The 15,642-nt window shown below is 48.9% G+C and overlaps 2 protein-coding genes across 2 annotated transcripts; one reads left to right on the top strand and one right to left on the bottom strand.

The window, feature by feature from the left end:
* Window positions 1-269: 269 nt before the first annotated feature.
* MRPL17 (mitochondrial ribosomal protein L17) lies at window positions 270-7,535 on the bottom strand. Its single transcript, XM_075614740.1, has 3 exons — window positions 7,262-7,535; window positions 1,541-1,609; window positions 270-964 (listed from the first exon to the last, which is right to left on the bottom strand). Exons 1-3 carry the CDS (start codon window positions 7,433-7,435, stop codon window positions 692-694), a joined length of 516 nt encoding a protein of 171 aa, XP_075470855.1. The 5' UTR covers window positions 7,436-7,535; the 3' UTR covers window positions 270-691.
* ZNF410 (zinc finger protein 410) lies at window positions 7,308-14,936 on the top strand. The gene is made up of 10 exons (XM_075614737.1): window positions 7,308-7,695; window positions 7,866-7,948; window positions 9,493-9,628; window positions 9,760-9,972; window positions 10,302-10,493; window positions 13,342-13,501; window positions 13,868-14,049; window positions 14,196-14,285; window positions 14,425-14,523; window positions 14,790-14,936. The coding sequence occupies exons 2-10, from the start codon at window positions 7,916-7,918 to the stop codon at window positions 14,912-14,914; spliced, it is 1,230 nt and encodes a 409-aa protein (XP_075470852.1). The 5' UTR covers window positions 7,308-7,695; window positions 7,866-7,915; the 3' UTR covers window positions 14,915-14,936.
* The last annotated feature ends 706 nt before the right edge of the window (window positions 14,937-15,642 follow it).

Raw genomic sequence — 15,642 nt, 5'->3', positions numbered from 1 at the left:
CGCAGGATGCACAGGCCGCGCAGGATGCACAGGCAGCGCAGGATGCACAGGCCGCGCAGGATGCACAGGCCGCGCAGGCCGCACAGGATGCGCAGGCCGCACAGGATGCGCAGGCCGCACAGGATGCACAGGACGCACAGGATGCACAGCCCGCACAGGATGCACAGGATGCACAGGATGCACAGGCCGCACAGGCCGCACAGGATGCACAGGATGCACAGGCTGCACAGGCTGCACAGGACGCACAGGCTGCTGGAAGAGGAGATGCATTTCTTTCATGTAACATACTTTATTGGGAATTATAAAAAACACCACACACCGGACGCCCAGCGACGTTATTGTACAAAAGTCAAAGTACAATTTTTGCGGATCTCGGCCAAAGATTGCGGCGCGGTTACCAGGGTCCGTCACGCAGAACAAAGCGTGCAAAGGAAAAAATATACCGGAGAATCGGACAGAAACCAAAGTCTAATGCAGCGTTTCCCAAACCTCTCCTCGTGCCGCAGACACCGGGTCTGGGGAAGGACCAACGCCCTCGCATATTAGTAGAATGCCAGGCGGTTGTCTCAGACACCTGGTGTGGTCGCGGGTCCGAGCAGAGGTTTGGGAAACACTGATCTAATGACACAATCTCAGGTACAGCTACATGTAACATACATGAAGCAGGGTCCGTGTATTCTCTGGAAGACATTCAGATTGGGGTCCCACCGTCTGTTTTTGGGGAGGCCTGGGTGGCCTTTTCCAAACTGTAACCCTTAAGTAGCTGATTTAAGAGGGTGTTGTCATTATCCCTCTTCCGGACTACTAGCGGGGGTAACGGATTCCCCTTGTATTCAATCACCGCCATCTTGGCGCGGTCCAGATTCTCTCTGTTGGGTATCCGATACATGCGGGTGTAATTACGGGTGTGGGAACTGAAGCGGGGCGCCAGCGTCTGGAAGAGCTTGTAAATCAGATCTTTCTCCTGGAAGAAAAATGACAAGATGCTCAGCTGTACCATGAAGGGTTAATTTCGGTTTCTGGAAAGAGAGAATAATTACAGCAGCGGTGGCCAACTCCAGTCCTCACGGGCCACCATCAGGTCAGGTGTTAGGGATATCCCTGCTTCAGCACAGGTGCCTCAGTCAGTGATTCAATCACCTGTGCTGAAGCAGGGATATCCCAAAAACCCCGCCTCTTGGTGGCCCTTGGGGACTGGAGATTGACACCCCTGAATAGTTTTCTGAAATAAGGTTTATAGCATTTATAAAAGGAGGTGTATGTATAAAGTAATTCAACATTGAACGGCATGATTATTTAACATTATACTGATATCTCCTAAACAACGAGTTACAGAATATAGGGCTTTCGTAGTGACTAGAATGGGAATTCAGTGTATGAGGCGCTCTCTGGTCATATAAAAAGGTATTACTATGTATGTATGTACGCATGCATGTACGATTAATTCATTTTAAATAAGGTAACTGGAATTAGTATATGACGATGTGTTGGCCAAGAAGCATTTCCTCAAATGTCCTTAATAAATGGCGTTCCCACATACAGTCAGCCAGAAGTCAGCCATCCTCATCGCTTTCTCGTTGGTATCTCCGCTCTTCCCATAATCAATTATCTGGAAGAGATACAAATTGTGCAGATTGTCAGAGATGCTCCACAGACACAATGCAGAAAGCCCCACCGTGTGTGCATGCGTGTCTATGTACAACCCCCCACGTGTGTGCATGCGTGTCTATGTACAAACCCCCACGTGTGTGCATGCGTGTCTATGTACAAACCCCCACGTGTGTGCATGCGTGTCTATGTACAAACCCCCATCGTGTGTGCATGCGTGTCTATGTACAAACCCCCATCGTGTGTGCATGAGTGTCTATGTACAAACCCCCATCGTGTGTGAATAAGTGTCTATGTACAAACCCCCATCGTGTGTGCATAAGTGTCTATGTACAAACCCCCACCGTGTGTGCATGCGTGTCTATGTACAAACCCCCATCGTGTCTGCATGCGTGTACAAACCCCCATCGTGTGTGCATGCGTGTACAAACCCCCATCGTGTGTGCATGCATGTACAAACCCCCATCGTGTGTGCATGCGTGTCTATGTACAAACCCCCATCGTGTGTGCATGCGTGTACAAACCCCCATCGTGTGTGCATGCGTGTCTATGTACAAACCCCCACCGTGTGTGCATGCGTGTCTATGTACAAACCCCCACCGTGTGTGCAGCACTTCAAAGAATTATAATACAGGGAGATACTATACAAAAAGGTTCACAAGTGCGTTAAACAGGAAGTTAAACAATAGGCATTATAGAGTCCCTGATCTACGGAGCTTACAATCCAAATGGAGTAACAGGACACGTATAGAAACCAAAGGAGCGAGTACAGTATAGAACATATTTGACGGCGCAAGTAAATAGATCAGGAGGGTGAGCAGAAGCCTCAAGTCTAAGGCTGGGGCCATAGAAGGACAAGCCGCGCTGAGCAGTGCGGACGCTCCGCGCTGAGCCCCTGCATCCTCCATGAGGATGTCTTTAGAGGGGGCTCACGCGAGCGTCCGCAGGCGTGCTGGGGCGCTGGATTTTTCAGCCGACAGCCAAACTGTTTTTCAGAGTGCTGTCGGCTGAAAACATCCAATCAGCGCGGAGCAGCGTCAACGTCACGGCGCCGTGACGTTGACGTCGGTGCGTCGCGGGCCATTGGCCCAGCGACGTCACTGCCCCGCCTCCCTCAGTCTCCCGATCGCGCCCGCTGGCTCGCCTGCATGGGCATGAAATCGCGCAGATTTCAGCAGGCGAGCCTCAGCGTCAGCGCGGTCCAGCACTGACAACCCCTCTATGGCCCCAGCCTTACTTAACCAAGCGCTCTGCTGAGGAGGGAGATTTCAGGCGTGACTTGACATTGTGTTAATGAAGGAGGGGGGAGTTGGGGGGGGGGGGGAGTTGGGGAGGGGGAGTAGGAGGGGGGGGGAGGAGGGGAGAGCTCTTGCTCTGTGCCAAGTTTCTGGTGCCGGTGGTATAGATATGAGGAACAAAACAACTTGCCAAAGCAAGTAAAAAGGCCCCTGTGGTACAGCACTCGCCAACATGTAAATATGAGCACGTTGAAACGCAACTTTTAATGGTTAATGTGGGATAAAATATAAGTGGACAAAACAAAATAACAAACAGCACATGGACGATTAATCCCTGGTAGAGTGATGTGTAATAAAACGATGATTAAACTGGTACTCTCACTCTGGTACAGGATATATTGGTATACATGACAGGCTTCTATCCAGAGATGGGGGTAGGTAAAGGTAGTGGCAGCTATACAATGTCGGCTACCCAGGATGTATGCACAGGGTTAATAGGCCCGACTATGGCGAGTGTCTGTGTACCAGACGGGTGTATGAGCAGTGAACGGTGAATCCAATATGTCCAGCGAGGACCAGACTCGCCGCAGGGGGAGATCGTGTCTGCATACAGGGAACCTGGTAGGTTAGGCAGCTCCGGGTGTACCAAAGCTTGTACAGACACACCGATGGTTTGCTTAACCTAGAACGTTACCAGGTAAGTGAATGGTAAAGTCCATAGAAGTGAACACAGGAGCGCCGTGGAGGTGCCCGTTTTACCCCCTACCCGAGAGTTTTAATAAAACCGTGGAACAAGCAGCATGGCTTCGTGTCGCTTAATACGATAGTAAAGCTGGCAATTTAAATGATAGGTCGCACTTTCTTGGTAGCTGCACGGGTGTGTATATTGACACCAGGGCTTGAGGGGTTAACAGCTGAGATAGTCAGCGTGGTGTTAATAAGCACTAAAGTTGCTATTAAAACCCAAAGCGAAATAGCCACATGGATAGGCAGCTGGCAGTTACACGGTCAATACCTGGTGTCTTTATGAGCACCTTAGTTGAGAAGTTACCAGGTGTATTAATAAACTCCTTGGCTGTGCAATGAAACTGTATGTGGTCAGCTTGGTGTATTCATGAACACCGCTTGTACAGGTTAATGCTGAACCACAGGTACTAGTAATCAGATGGCACAGGAGGCGGCGTTACGCGGAAATAACAGCCTATGGTGTGTATGTGAATCAACACCGAGACTGATCATATGTAAAGATTACTACAAAATACTACTCAGCTTGGTGCCAACCTACCCGCTTCATGACTTATTATTAGTCCACGCAACTGTGTAACTTGTTCATTTACTTATTTTCTCTTCAGGTATTTTTTATCCTTTCTATGTTTATTACCTTCTCTATGAAAAGGTATTTTTAATTTTTACAAATAAACGCTATAAATATCCAACATGGAATGGCTCCGTTTATCTGATTTGTTTACTTACACTCTTTGCAATACTGTGGATTCCCCATTGGGGTTTGTATTGTGGTAATAATACCATCTTACCCTCCTCTTATTTATCTAACTAGCCACCTTGTGTCTATTTAGAAAACCCTTTATACAGACACCTGCAAGAGCCCCCAGGCTCCGTGTTATTAATGTAGGAATAGTCCAGAAAAGGAGAACTTCAGTATAAGGTGATACCTCTTATTTGGATTAACGATTGGCATCACCCAATACTGGCGCACTCATTTAGTCTGCACTATCGGGACTGGACTAACACGGCTATTTCTATTTAATTAATACAGTAGGAATTCAACCGAGCAGAACATTGTGAAATCATCAGTGACATCAGAATGGGAGGGTGTGGCTAAGTTGCACCTGCTGCCATTCGCGTGGAGTAGCCAACACACATTGGCCAAAACACAGCCAGCCTTTAGATAGCCAGGCAGCGGACCACAGCAGTGTGAGATCACGTGAGCTCACCAAGGCATCATAATACGCTGAATGTTGGTGAACTATAAATGCTGAAGCCAGGAGGAGTTATCATTCATTGCTCAGCATGGAGCAAAGGAGGAGGAGAGATTCCTTGTACCAACATTCTGATAACCAATGGCGGCACAGAGAGAGGCGAGTGAAGTTTATATGAACAAGGCCCCATCGGGACAAGTGGTGGGAGGCCCGTCCACATGGGCATGTTACATTTGAGGTAGTTGTTGAATTGGCCGAATATGCTCCATAGCAGCATTTTCTCCCACAAACAAATGGGGTCATTTTTGGAGTTCAGCCCCCCTCCCACTCTGTAACATACCCCTCCCTCACACAGAGTCCCCATTCAAACATCCCCAACCCTGGGTGACTTTTCCTTCCCTCCATAGCGATCTCACAGACAGGGAGCCAAGCAGGATGCAGCCCGTCCGCACTTCTCTTTGGGTGGGGAAAAGAGTACCTTCCCTCACAGTACTACTGAAGATGCCCCTAAACGGGGCCTGCGAGAGAGCACCCCCAGCCTGTTCGTCAGAAATCCACCGGGATGGCGTCACAGCCCCTACAAAGTATGTGTGGATAAAACGGGGCATCTGGTAACCCTACGTCTGGTGCAGCAAGCGCTAGAGAAAGCAGCTTCTGATCCGTATGAGCCGGGTGTGGAAGGGGCAGCTGCCAGGACAGGCAGAATCTATAGGGAACAAGTCGGCAGGTGTCGCAGAAATGATATATTGCTATAAATAAAATTGTAATCCTTACAAATATGTGGCAAAACCGCTCGGAAGGCGGCGCGCTGCTAATTCAAATTACCAAACGCAACTTGTAAAAAAAATTAAAAATAAGCAATTTAATTATAAAAACTGAAGTATAATAACCAGGCGCACTGACGCGTTTCGTTCCGATAGGAAATTTGTCAAAGCGTATTTGACAAAGTTCCTATCGGAACGAAACGCGTCAGTGCGCTTGGATTGTAGGGAGGGTGGGGGTTTACTAGACTCCTCACTTACGGTGGGCACTTCAGTGTCTCCATTTCCCTCCTTCATCTATTACCCCTCCCCCCAGCCTGTTTGCATGTCCACACCAACATATGGGACTTGGTTATTGATATGAAAATATAGCTTTTCTGTTCTGTCTCATCTAATTGATTTTTTTTAAGGATCTAAAGACTTTATTGTGCCAGCAGTACTTCAGCACTAGTTTGGGGTGCATGTCCCATTTTTGCCTAGTTACAAATATGTGGACAGCTTCCTGTTTAAGTAAAACAAAGGACCTTTCAAGTCTAATGCACTTTACAATTGTCAGCAGCAGCCACCTCTGGGGTGGAATCCCAACAGCACATACACCATCTAATCATGTGTCTCTCGTGTATATGTGTGTAAATAATGCATGTATGTAATGAATGTAATGTATAGAGATATATAGTTTATGTATGTGTGCGCACGTGGTGTATGTATAGAATATATGCACAGTGTGTGTAGCTGCATGTACGATATATGGAATAGGGACAACATACATAGTGTCTATGGTCATGCATAACTCCCCCCAGTATGAAAATAGCCAGAACACGGTAATGCAGGGAGCAGAAGACTGAGTTCGGGTCAATGACATCAAGATGTTTGGACTATAAAACACCTTGCAGTGGCATCCTACAGCTGCAATGAAAGCTGTATTGGCAACAGGACACAGGCACTCAAACTCTAAATGTACGGTATCAAACAGTAATCCTGCAGTTTTGCACATTAGGGCCTCCTGTCTGAGTGACAATAGTAGTGAAAGTTTCCATTAGGGGACAAGTTTTAACCATCATTCGGTATCTGTATCCGCGGTCTGTAGTCACATAGGCTTTTAGTTCATGATTGTCTCTATAGACACACATACACACCTCTTTAGACAGACACACACCTTCTCTGCATACACACTCACCTTCTCTATAGACACACACACACTCACCTTCTCTATAGATACACACACTCACCTTCTCTATAGATATACACACTCACCTTCTCTATAGAGATATACACACACCTTCTCTGCATACAAATACATACACACACACACTACCTTCTCTGCATACACACACACACCCCTTCTCTACAGACAGACACACACACCTACCTTCTCTGCATACACACACACACACACACACACACAAACACACCTTCTATACATACAGAGACACACACACCTACCTTCTCTGCATACACATATACATATATATATATATATATATATATATATATACACACACACACACACACACACACACACACACACTTTCTCTGCACACACACACACACACACACACCCCTTCTCTACAGACAGAGACACACACACCTACCTTCTCTGCATACACATATATATATATATATATATATACACACACACACACACACACACACACACACACACACACACACACACACACACACCTTCTCTACAGACAGAGACACACACACCTACCTTCTCTGCATACACCTGCAGCTCGTCCGCCCGGGCCCACGTGGTCTCGATCCTCTCGTGCCGGACTAACCCTGTGAGCAGGTTCCGCAGGAGATCCAGCCTGGAGCGGGGCCCGAGGCCGATCCGCCGGGTGACCCTGCCGTGCGCGATAAGGAGACCGGGGAACAGGCGCATGGTGACCGCGGCAAAGTCACCCGGGACAGGACTGCTTCCGTACGGAACGCAAAGGGAAACCTGGCCCTCCCCGGCCGCCGTAGCAACAGACGAGAAGTGTCGCCTTCCGGTCTCCGTACAAACAGGCAGGATAAGATTGTCTTCTCCCGGCTTCCGTAGATAAGAAGTTTGCAGCCGGGGCCGATGTAAATAGTCAGTGTGAAGCCAGTAACGGAAGACCCGGAACCAGGCGGGGGTTACTCACTGTACCTACAGCTGAGGTGTGTTTGAGGGGCGGATAACACGGGGCCGGTGCCCCGGAGGGGGCGGGTAACACGGGGCCGGTGCCCCGGAGGGGGCGGGTAACACGGGGCCGGTGCCCCGGAGGGGGCGGGTAACACTGGCCGATCTCCGTTCGGTTCCTGTGATTCCTCTCCCTTTTCTGGATCAGGTAATCTGTGGGATCCGCTGTATGATCTGCTGTGTGCCGGAGCTGTGCCAATGTTATCAGATGAGCTGCAGTCCAAACCAGAGGTAAGTGCTGCATTCTGCCACATGCATTTTTATTAGATCTCCCCTCTCCCCCCCCCCCTTATTCGATCTCCCCTCTCCCCCCCTTATTCGATCTCCCCTCTCCCCCCCCCCTTATTAGATCTTCCCTCTCCCCCCCCTTATTCGATCTCCCCTCTCCCCCCCCCCTTATTAGATCTTCCCTCTCCCCCCCCTTATTAGATCTCCCCTCTCCCCCCCTTATTAGATCTCCCCTCTCCCCCCCCTTATTAGATCTCCCCTCTCCCCCCCCTTATTAGATCTCCCCTCTCCCCCCCTTATTAGATCTCCCCTCTCCCCCCTTATTAGTTCTCCCCTCTCCCCCCTTATTAGTTCTCCCCTCGCCCCCCCTTATTAGTTCTCCCCTCGCCCCCCCTTATTAGTTCTCCCCTCGCCCCCCCTTATTAGTTCTCCCCTCGCCCCCCCTTATTAGTTCTCCCCTCGCCCCCCCTTATTAGTTCTCCCCTCGCCCCCCCTTATTAGTTCTCCCCTCGCCCCCCCTTATTAGTTCTCCCCTCGCCCCCCCTTATTAGTTCTCCCCTCGCCCCCCCTTATTAGTTCTCCCCTCGCCCCCCCTTATTAGTTCTCCCCTCGCCCCCCCTTATTAGTTCTCCCCTCGCCCTCCCTTATTAGTTCTCCCCTCGCCCTCCCTTATTAGTTCTCCCCTCGCCCTCCCTTATTAGTTCTCCCCTCGCCCTCCCTTATTAGTTCTCCCCTCGCCCTCCCTTATTAGTTCTCCCCTCGCCCCCCTTATTAGTTCTCCCCTCGCCCCCCCTTATTAGTTCTCCCCTCGCCCCCCCTTATTAGTTCTCCCCTCGCCCCCCCTTATTAGTTCTCCCCTCGCCCCCCCTTATTAGTTCTCCCCTCGCCCCCCCCTTATTAGATTCCCCTCTACCCCTTATTAGATGCCCCTCTACCCCCTTATTAGATGCCCCTCTACCCCCTTATTAGATGCCCCTCTACCCCCTTATTAGATCCCCCTCTACCCCCTTATTAGATCCCCCTCACCCCCTTAATAGATCCCCCTCACCCCCTTAATAGATCCCCCTCTCACCCCCTTAATAGATCCCCCTCTCACCCCCTTATTAGATCCCCCTCTCACCCCCTTATTAGATCCCCCTCACCCCCTTAATAGATCCCCCTCTCACCCCCTTAATAGATCCCCCTCTCACCCCCTTATTAGATCCCCCTCTCACCCCCTTATTAGATCCCCCTCACCCCCTTATTAGATCCCCCTCTCACCCCCTTATTAGATCCCCCTCTCACCCCCTTATTAGATCCCCCTCACCCCCTTATTAGATCTCCCTCTCACCCCCTTATTAGATCTCCCCTCTCCTCTCCCCCTTATTAGATCTCCCCCTTATTAGATCGCCTCTCCCCCCCTAGATCTCCCCCCTCCCCTCCTTAGATCACCTCTCCCCCCCCCTTAGATCGTCTCTCCCCCCGTCCCTCATTAGATCGTCTCTCTCCGCTGTGTTTATTACCGTTTTTATTCTCCACATTGAGCTTTGTATTCTGTTCGGTTGCAGCTGCTGGTTGAATTTGTACAGAACACTTCCATTCCACTGGGAGAAAGACTTGTGGGGACTGAATCCAAAGATTTGGCCTGTCTGTCCCTCCTTCCTGTTTCTGAGAGCTCAGAATGTGGCTCGTTACTATTGCCAGGTAATCCTATTAATTTTCAGTGTGTGTGTCATGAGAACTTGTTAGATGGTTGAACATGAAAGGTGTCCGGCATTTGTTTGAGCCTGATATATTCCTGATTAGTAAATGATGTTGTTTTCTGATTGTGATAGTTGCTCCCGTGGTTCAAGCTGTCCCGTCTAAGGGTCCAGGCTTGGCTTTGTTGAGCAGCCTCCAGGTGGACATAGATCACAGTTCAGACACCAGGGAAGGACATGTGCAGAAAACCAGTGAGCTAATGTCACCCTCTGAGCCCTCCTCACTGCTCCAAGACCTACCTCCCAGTGATAACTCCTCCTATATCCTTCTGAACCTTGCCAGGACAGGTACGATCTCCTCTCCGTGACGCATGTCCGTTTTATTGGCTTTCTCGTATAAAACTCCCCTTTCCCTTTTTTATGCTTTTGGTATCGCATTATAAGTGCGGCGGCTTTGTATTGAAAAAACAATTGGAACATGTACAGCCGAGTCCCAAATAAGCACGTTTCCTGCCTAAACCCTACAACTGTGCAGTTTGTGCACACCAATCTGTGGAAATACCACGCAGTCCGACCCTTGTGCCACGTTCTGTGGGGTTTATCTACTTCCCGTAACGTGGCAGCGGATGCCCGTTTGCGTTTCGAGCGTTTCCTGATTTGTTTTTTCTCTCTTTAAGGGTTAGGATCTTCAGCAGAGCACCTGGTTTTTGTTCAGGATGAAGCGGAGGATTCTGGGAACGATTTCCTTTCCGGCGATTGCTCCGACAGCAGCACACCGTGGTTCCTGCGGGTTCAGGAGTTGGCACACGACAGTCTCATTGCTGCCACTCGGGCACAGCTGGCAAAGAGTGCCAAGTCCAGCTGTCCTGGTATGAGACCCCTTTACTTTAAGGTGCAATGTCATGTACTCATCCCAAACCTGTTGTAAGCAATGTAACAATCTAATTGGCTTCCTTTTTAAAATAACCTAACCATGCTAACAGCAAATATTGTGACTTTTGTTCAAGTGTTTTCTGTAGCCTTCTATTCTTATCACTTAGCCCAGGGGTTCTCAACCAGTCCTCAAGACCCCTGATGGATCCACCTGTGCTGAAGCTGCTGGGATATCCCCCAAACCTGACCTGTTAGGGGGGGTCTTGACGACTGGAGTTGAGAACCACTCCCGTAACCCTGCTATTCTTATCAGAGAGACAATAAAGATAAGGGGAGGGGGAGAGAGCTTTGCCTGTGCAAGCTTTTACTGAATACATTCACGTGAGACACAAGGGAGCCGCCAGAGGAAGTGTAACTCAGCACCATGCTTACAAACTGGCTGGGAGTGATTTAAACATGCTTATAGTTGTCAGATTTTGGTCATGAAATGCACCGCTCGCCCCCTTATGTAACCCCTTAAACATGTCAGTGTCACTATTGCACTTTGCTCCTAGACGGATTGCCTATTTAATACATTTTAAAATGTCACATGGTCCTACGTTGGAGCTCTTTGCATATGGATAACCAGCTCTATTTCTCTATCTGCCTCCTATGACCGTACCAATGAATGGGAAGTTAGGCTCTCTGTTCTCCTCCTCGCTGCAGTTACTACTTGTGAAGGTCTCTCCCCAGATTTGGTAGTTTCCTGGTGCACCTGATGCAGGGAGTCTTCTGGGCTCCTTTTTTTTGGGGGGGTGGGGGGGCAAGGAAAAAGATTTGCCCTAAGTCCCAACGATCACAATACGTTCATGTGATTAGTGGAAAGCACGTCTTGGGAAGGCGGGGGAGCGCAGGTTTCAATATGCAATAAATGAAAACGCATACATAGTGCAAATAAAGTTGATCCAAACAATGTGGTGTGGTTATATCTATTGAATGGAGACTCACGTGGTGTCAGATATAATCAGTCATGTCAGAGATCAGTGGCAATAGCTTGACTCTGTGAATGGTAGATGAACCCCACAACTGGATAGTTGGTGAAATGTGAACAGCATACACAGCAACCTCAGCAATCGGGGTTATAGAAAGGAAAGAGAAGCTTCCATAGCGTAACACAATATAATACCCTTATACACGCAATAAAATTAACACTTGGTGTCATAAAAGCAAATGGGCACATAATAAACGGGTTATATCACCAGCTCCAGTCTCCCCCGTCTTGGATACCACGCTCTGGACCGCGGGGGCCGTCAGAATCGGCTGGCACACCTGTAGAACGTCCGGAACGGGGAACCTCTGTGTCCTCTGCATCATACACTCTCAAGGTCTCTCTTGGCATCCGTCAATGGGATCCGTGTAGCTCTTGTGGTGGACTCACTGGGGAACACAGCTCTTCTCGCGGGGAGGCAACCGGTATACTTCCGGGTACTGGCTGATGATGTCACTCACAGCGACTCTACGCGTTTCACTAAACAGTGTAGTTCATCCTGATGAAACACCAACTATCCAGTTGTGGGGTTCATCTACCATTCACAGAGTCAAGCTATTGCCACTGATCTCTGACATGACTGATTATATCTGACACCACGTGAGTCTCCATTCAATAGATATAACCACACCACATTGTTTGAATTAACTTTATTTGCACTATGTATGCATTTTCATTTATTGCATATTGAAACCTGCGCTCCCCCGCCTTCCCAAGACGTGCTGCAATAAGAAGTGGAAATCACAGATCATCCACTAAAGGGTTTTTTTGAGCGGCATTCTTTTCACTAATCACTTATTTGTGTTTTTATCACTATATATATATATTCACAATCACTGCGCCACCCACTGTTTGCATTAGTGGAAAGGAAGCAGATGTGGGTTTCTGTGCTGTTGTGTTATCGTTCTGTCCCTGAGTTGGGGTATGCGCTGGCAAGCTCTGCCCTCCTGTTTGCCTGAAGAGGCGCTCGCCGGTCTCATTTGGGTGCCACTGGTATGGAAATGTGGTGCTGTCTAGTATCCCAAAGCGAGGTCTGCCTCGTGTGATTGGTTTGGGATCCTCTGGGGAGGACTTGTATTACTCCAAGTTGAGGTAGGATTTGCATGGTCTAGGACATTTACTGTCGGTGTTGGTTTTATGCGCTGCATGGTTTGTGCGCTGCTTGGCTTTGTGCGCTGCTTGGCTTTGTGCGCTGCATGGTTTGTGCGCTGCTTGGTTTGTGCGTTGCTTGGTTTGTGCGCTGCTTGGTTTGTGCGCTGCATGGTTTGTGCGCTGCTTGTTTTGTGCGCTGCTTGGCTTTGTGCGCTGCTTGGCTTTGTGCGCTGCATGGTTTGTGCGCTGCTTGGCTTTGTGCGCTGCATGGTTTGTGCGCTGCATGGCTTTGTGTGCTCTGCTTTGTTGTGTGCTTGGCTGTTGCCTGTATACTCTGCTCTCTGTTCACATCCAATCCGATCAGAGGTGTTTCCTGTTGGACTCTATGGTGGGTGGTCTTTGGTATATCCACGTGTTTGTACTGGCATAGGAGGGCTGTACAGAGAAGTGGAATGATTACTACAAATGACTATAATTCCATTTCTTATAGGCCTTCCATACCAGTCCAAGGTTCCCTCTCTAGCGTACTTGTGTTTGTTTTTGCAGTGACTGGGAGAGCAGGGCGCTTTTAACGCGTCTCGTGAAGTCTGATACTTGATTCTTTGACTGAGAGGGGCGTAATTCCATTTGTTTGTACTGGCGTGGAGGGACTAGAAGAAACTGTCGTCGTTAAGAAGAATTCCACCTTCCCCTGAAACACAGGACTTTTATCTGTTGTATTGCAGGAGAGACCGTGCTCAGCAGTTCTCCGGAGGTAGACACCAGAAGTTCCTTCCCTCTCCCACACCTGGCATGTGCTGAGAAACGCCTGCAGTGCTCCTTCCAGGGCTGTGACCGGTCCTTTGTGAGGCCAACGCACCTGAAATATCACCTGAAAACGCACAGGTGGGACGGTTTTATTGTTTGTTTGTGTCAGTGTTACTGATGTATAAACCCTGATCTTTGGTATGTATGAATGTGTATACATCTGAATATTTTCTGTATATGTATATTACTTTGAAATGATCCTGTGTTTAATCTGGAAATTATGGATATTTGGATAAGCGCATATTGCAAATGTTTGTGTTCTGTATAATGAATGTAGTTCTCCCACAAGACGCGCTTGGGCTGTGCTTCTGTATGAACACATTGTAGGGTTATGACTTGTGCTGTAAAGGTCAGACCAGGTCAGGCCTTTTATGATGCAGCTTTAGTTTCTAAGAGGCATAATTATGTTTTTGTTTTTAATTTCCTAATCCTATATATTTTCAGAAACGATCGCCCCTTCACCTGCCCCGCCGAAGGCTGTGGGAAAAGCTTCTACGTATTGCAGCGACTGAAAGTCCACATGCGAACTCACAATGGGGAGAAGCCCTTCCGGTGCTCGGAGCCTGGCTGTGGGAAGCAATTTACCACTGCAGGGAACCTAAAGAATCACCGGCGGATTCACACTGGTGTGTGTCTTGGTTGCATAGACAAGTCTTGTTTCTGCTGAGATGTGTGAGTGCCAGACATGTTGGGTAGAGTGCAGCTTTGCCGTCCCTGCTCTCCGCGATGCTCCCTTTAAAATGCTATGCAACTCCTTGTTTCCTTTCCGCAGGAGAAAAGCCCTTTCTGTGTGAGCGAGAGGGGTGCGGCCGTTCCTTTGCTGAATATTCCAGTCTCCGAAAACATATGGTGGTACACTCGGGTATTTACACCGCACTTTGCTACACCTTTTTGCTTTTCTCTTCCCCCTCCACCCCCCCTTCTCTGCTCCGTTCTTTGGGCCTCCCCCAGGTCCATGTTGTCTATGCTTGGTATTTTAATACATGGCCTTCTCTTTCTAGGGGTGAAATCCCATCCGTGCCCAGTCTGCGGCAAAACGTTTTCTCAGAGTGGAAGCAGAAACGCACATGTTCGCAAGCGTCACTCAAGAAGCACTGAGGGTGAGTGACTGGTGCAGGGTGGGGGTGGTCAATTCCAGGTCTCATGGGGCACCAACAGGTCAGGTTTTCAGGATATCCCTGCTTCAGCGCAGGTGGCTCAAGCAGTCCCAGCTTCAGCACAGATGGCCCTTGAGGACTGGAGTTGACCACCCCATGACATTACTATGTGCCTGGCAGCCATGCTGTTGATTTGCTAAGATGTATCCGTGTTATTGTAGTAATTATAGTGAGTAATGGGGTTAATGCTCGTTGTATTGGTTTTGCAGACCGAGGAACCTCTCCTGATCCCATACACTTGGAGACAGAGTCTCTGCAGCACTCGCATCATCTCCTCTCTCTGACGACAGAGAGGCACTCGTACGAAGAGGATGTGTCAATTTTAATGCATTAAACAGGGTTATTTGGACAATTAATTGTCGGCTATTTGGCTTTTTTCTGCTTGTCCGATTCCATGCTAGAGCAAGCTGGTAAAGGCAGACACAGCTCTAAAGATCAGACTGGCAAAGACTAAAGCTCTCTCCTGCAAGCTAAACTGAATACCTTCGTGTTGGACAGCGATTATTAAGGCACAGAGAGCGAGAAACCCTTTTTGGTAAAAGATTACAATAAAGCAAAAACCAGATAAGTTCAGAATGAATAAGCCGCCTGTGACCTCCTATATGCACAGACCATCCCATGAAGTTAATGTAAGATCAGGGTGGGTATACGTCCCCGGGAACAAATTAATTCTGCTGCTGACAAATACTTTGACGACCCCCAGGCTGCGGTCTAGGACAGTGGTTGCAGCCGTCTTGTTGCAACCAGATCTCCGCTGGCCTTTTGCCACCAGTGACCTCGCCGCAGGGATCCTCCCTTTGCCGCTAAGGTAAGTCACTAACAGCCCTTGCCCTAACCCCACTCTAGTACCGCTAATACTACCCCTACCCTAAAACCTTATCCCCCTAACTATTAAAACCCCTACCCTAAAACTTACCTTCTCACCGATGCTGGCGGCGGAGCGTCCTCCTTTGGCCAAACGCCATCGGGGACTCGGTTACGGCAAGACGGCCACGACCATGTGTCCCATTCCGCGTGGCTGTACTACTTGGTTCTGGTACAGTGTTCAGAAGTCAGTGTAAC

Source organism: Ascaphus truei, chromosome 9, assembly GCF_040206685.1.
Source record: "Ascaphus truei isolate aAscTru1 chromosome 9, aAscTru1.hap1, whole genome shotgun sequence".
In the NCBI taxonomy this organism is placed as follows: Eukaryota; Metazoa; Chordata; class Amphibia; order Anura; family Ascaphidae; genus Ascaphus; species Ascaphus truei.
Note: the sequence above shows the minus strand (reverse complement) of the source record. Positions and strands in the feature narration are given on the sequence as shown.

What these genes read in the sequence shown, in the direction of transcription:
- MRPL17 (XM_075614740.1), bottom strand. Translation starts at nt 7,435, where the DNA reads ATGCGCCTGTTCCCCGGTCTCCTTATCGCGCACGGCAGGGTCACCCGG. An exon ending in TGCAGGTGTATGCAGAGAAG is followed by an intron (nt 1,610 to 7,261) that starts GTAGGTGTGTGT and finishes TATCTCTTCCAG; the next exon opens with ATAATTGATTATGGGAAGAG. An exon ending in TGGCTGACTTCTGGCTGACT is followed by an intron (nt 965 to 1,540) that starts GTATGTGGGAAC and finishes TTTTTCTTCCAG; the next exon opens with GAGAAAGATCTGATTTACAA.
- ZNF410 (XM_075614737.1), top strand. Translation starts at nt 7,916, where the DNA reads ATGTTATCAGATGAGCTGCAGTCCAAACCAGAG. An exon ending in TCTGAACCTTGCCAGGACAG is followed by an intron (nt 9,973 to 10,301) that starts GTACGATCTCCT and finishes TCTCTCTTTAAG; the next exon opens with GGTTAGGATCTTCAGCAGAG. An exon ending in TCACTCAAGAAGCACTGAGG is followed by an intron (nt 14,524 to 14,789) that starts GTGAGTGACTGG and finishes TTGGTTTTGCAG; the next exon opens with ACCGAGGAACCTCTCCTGAT.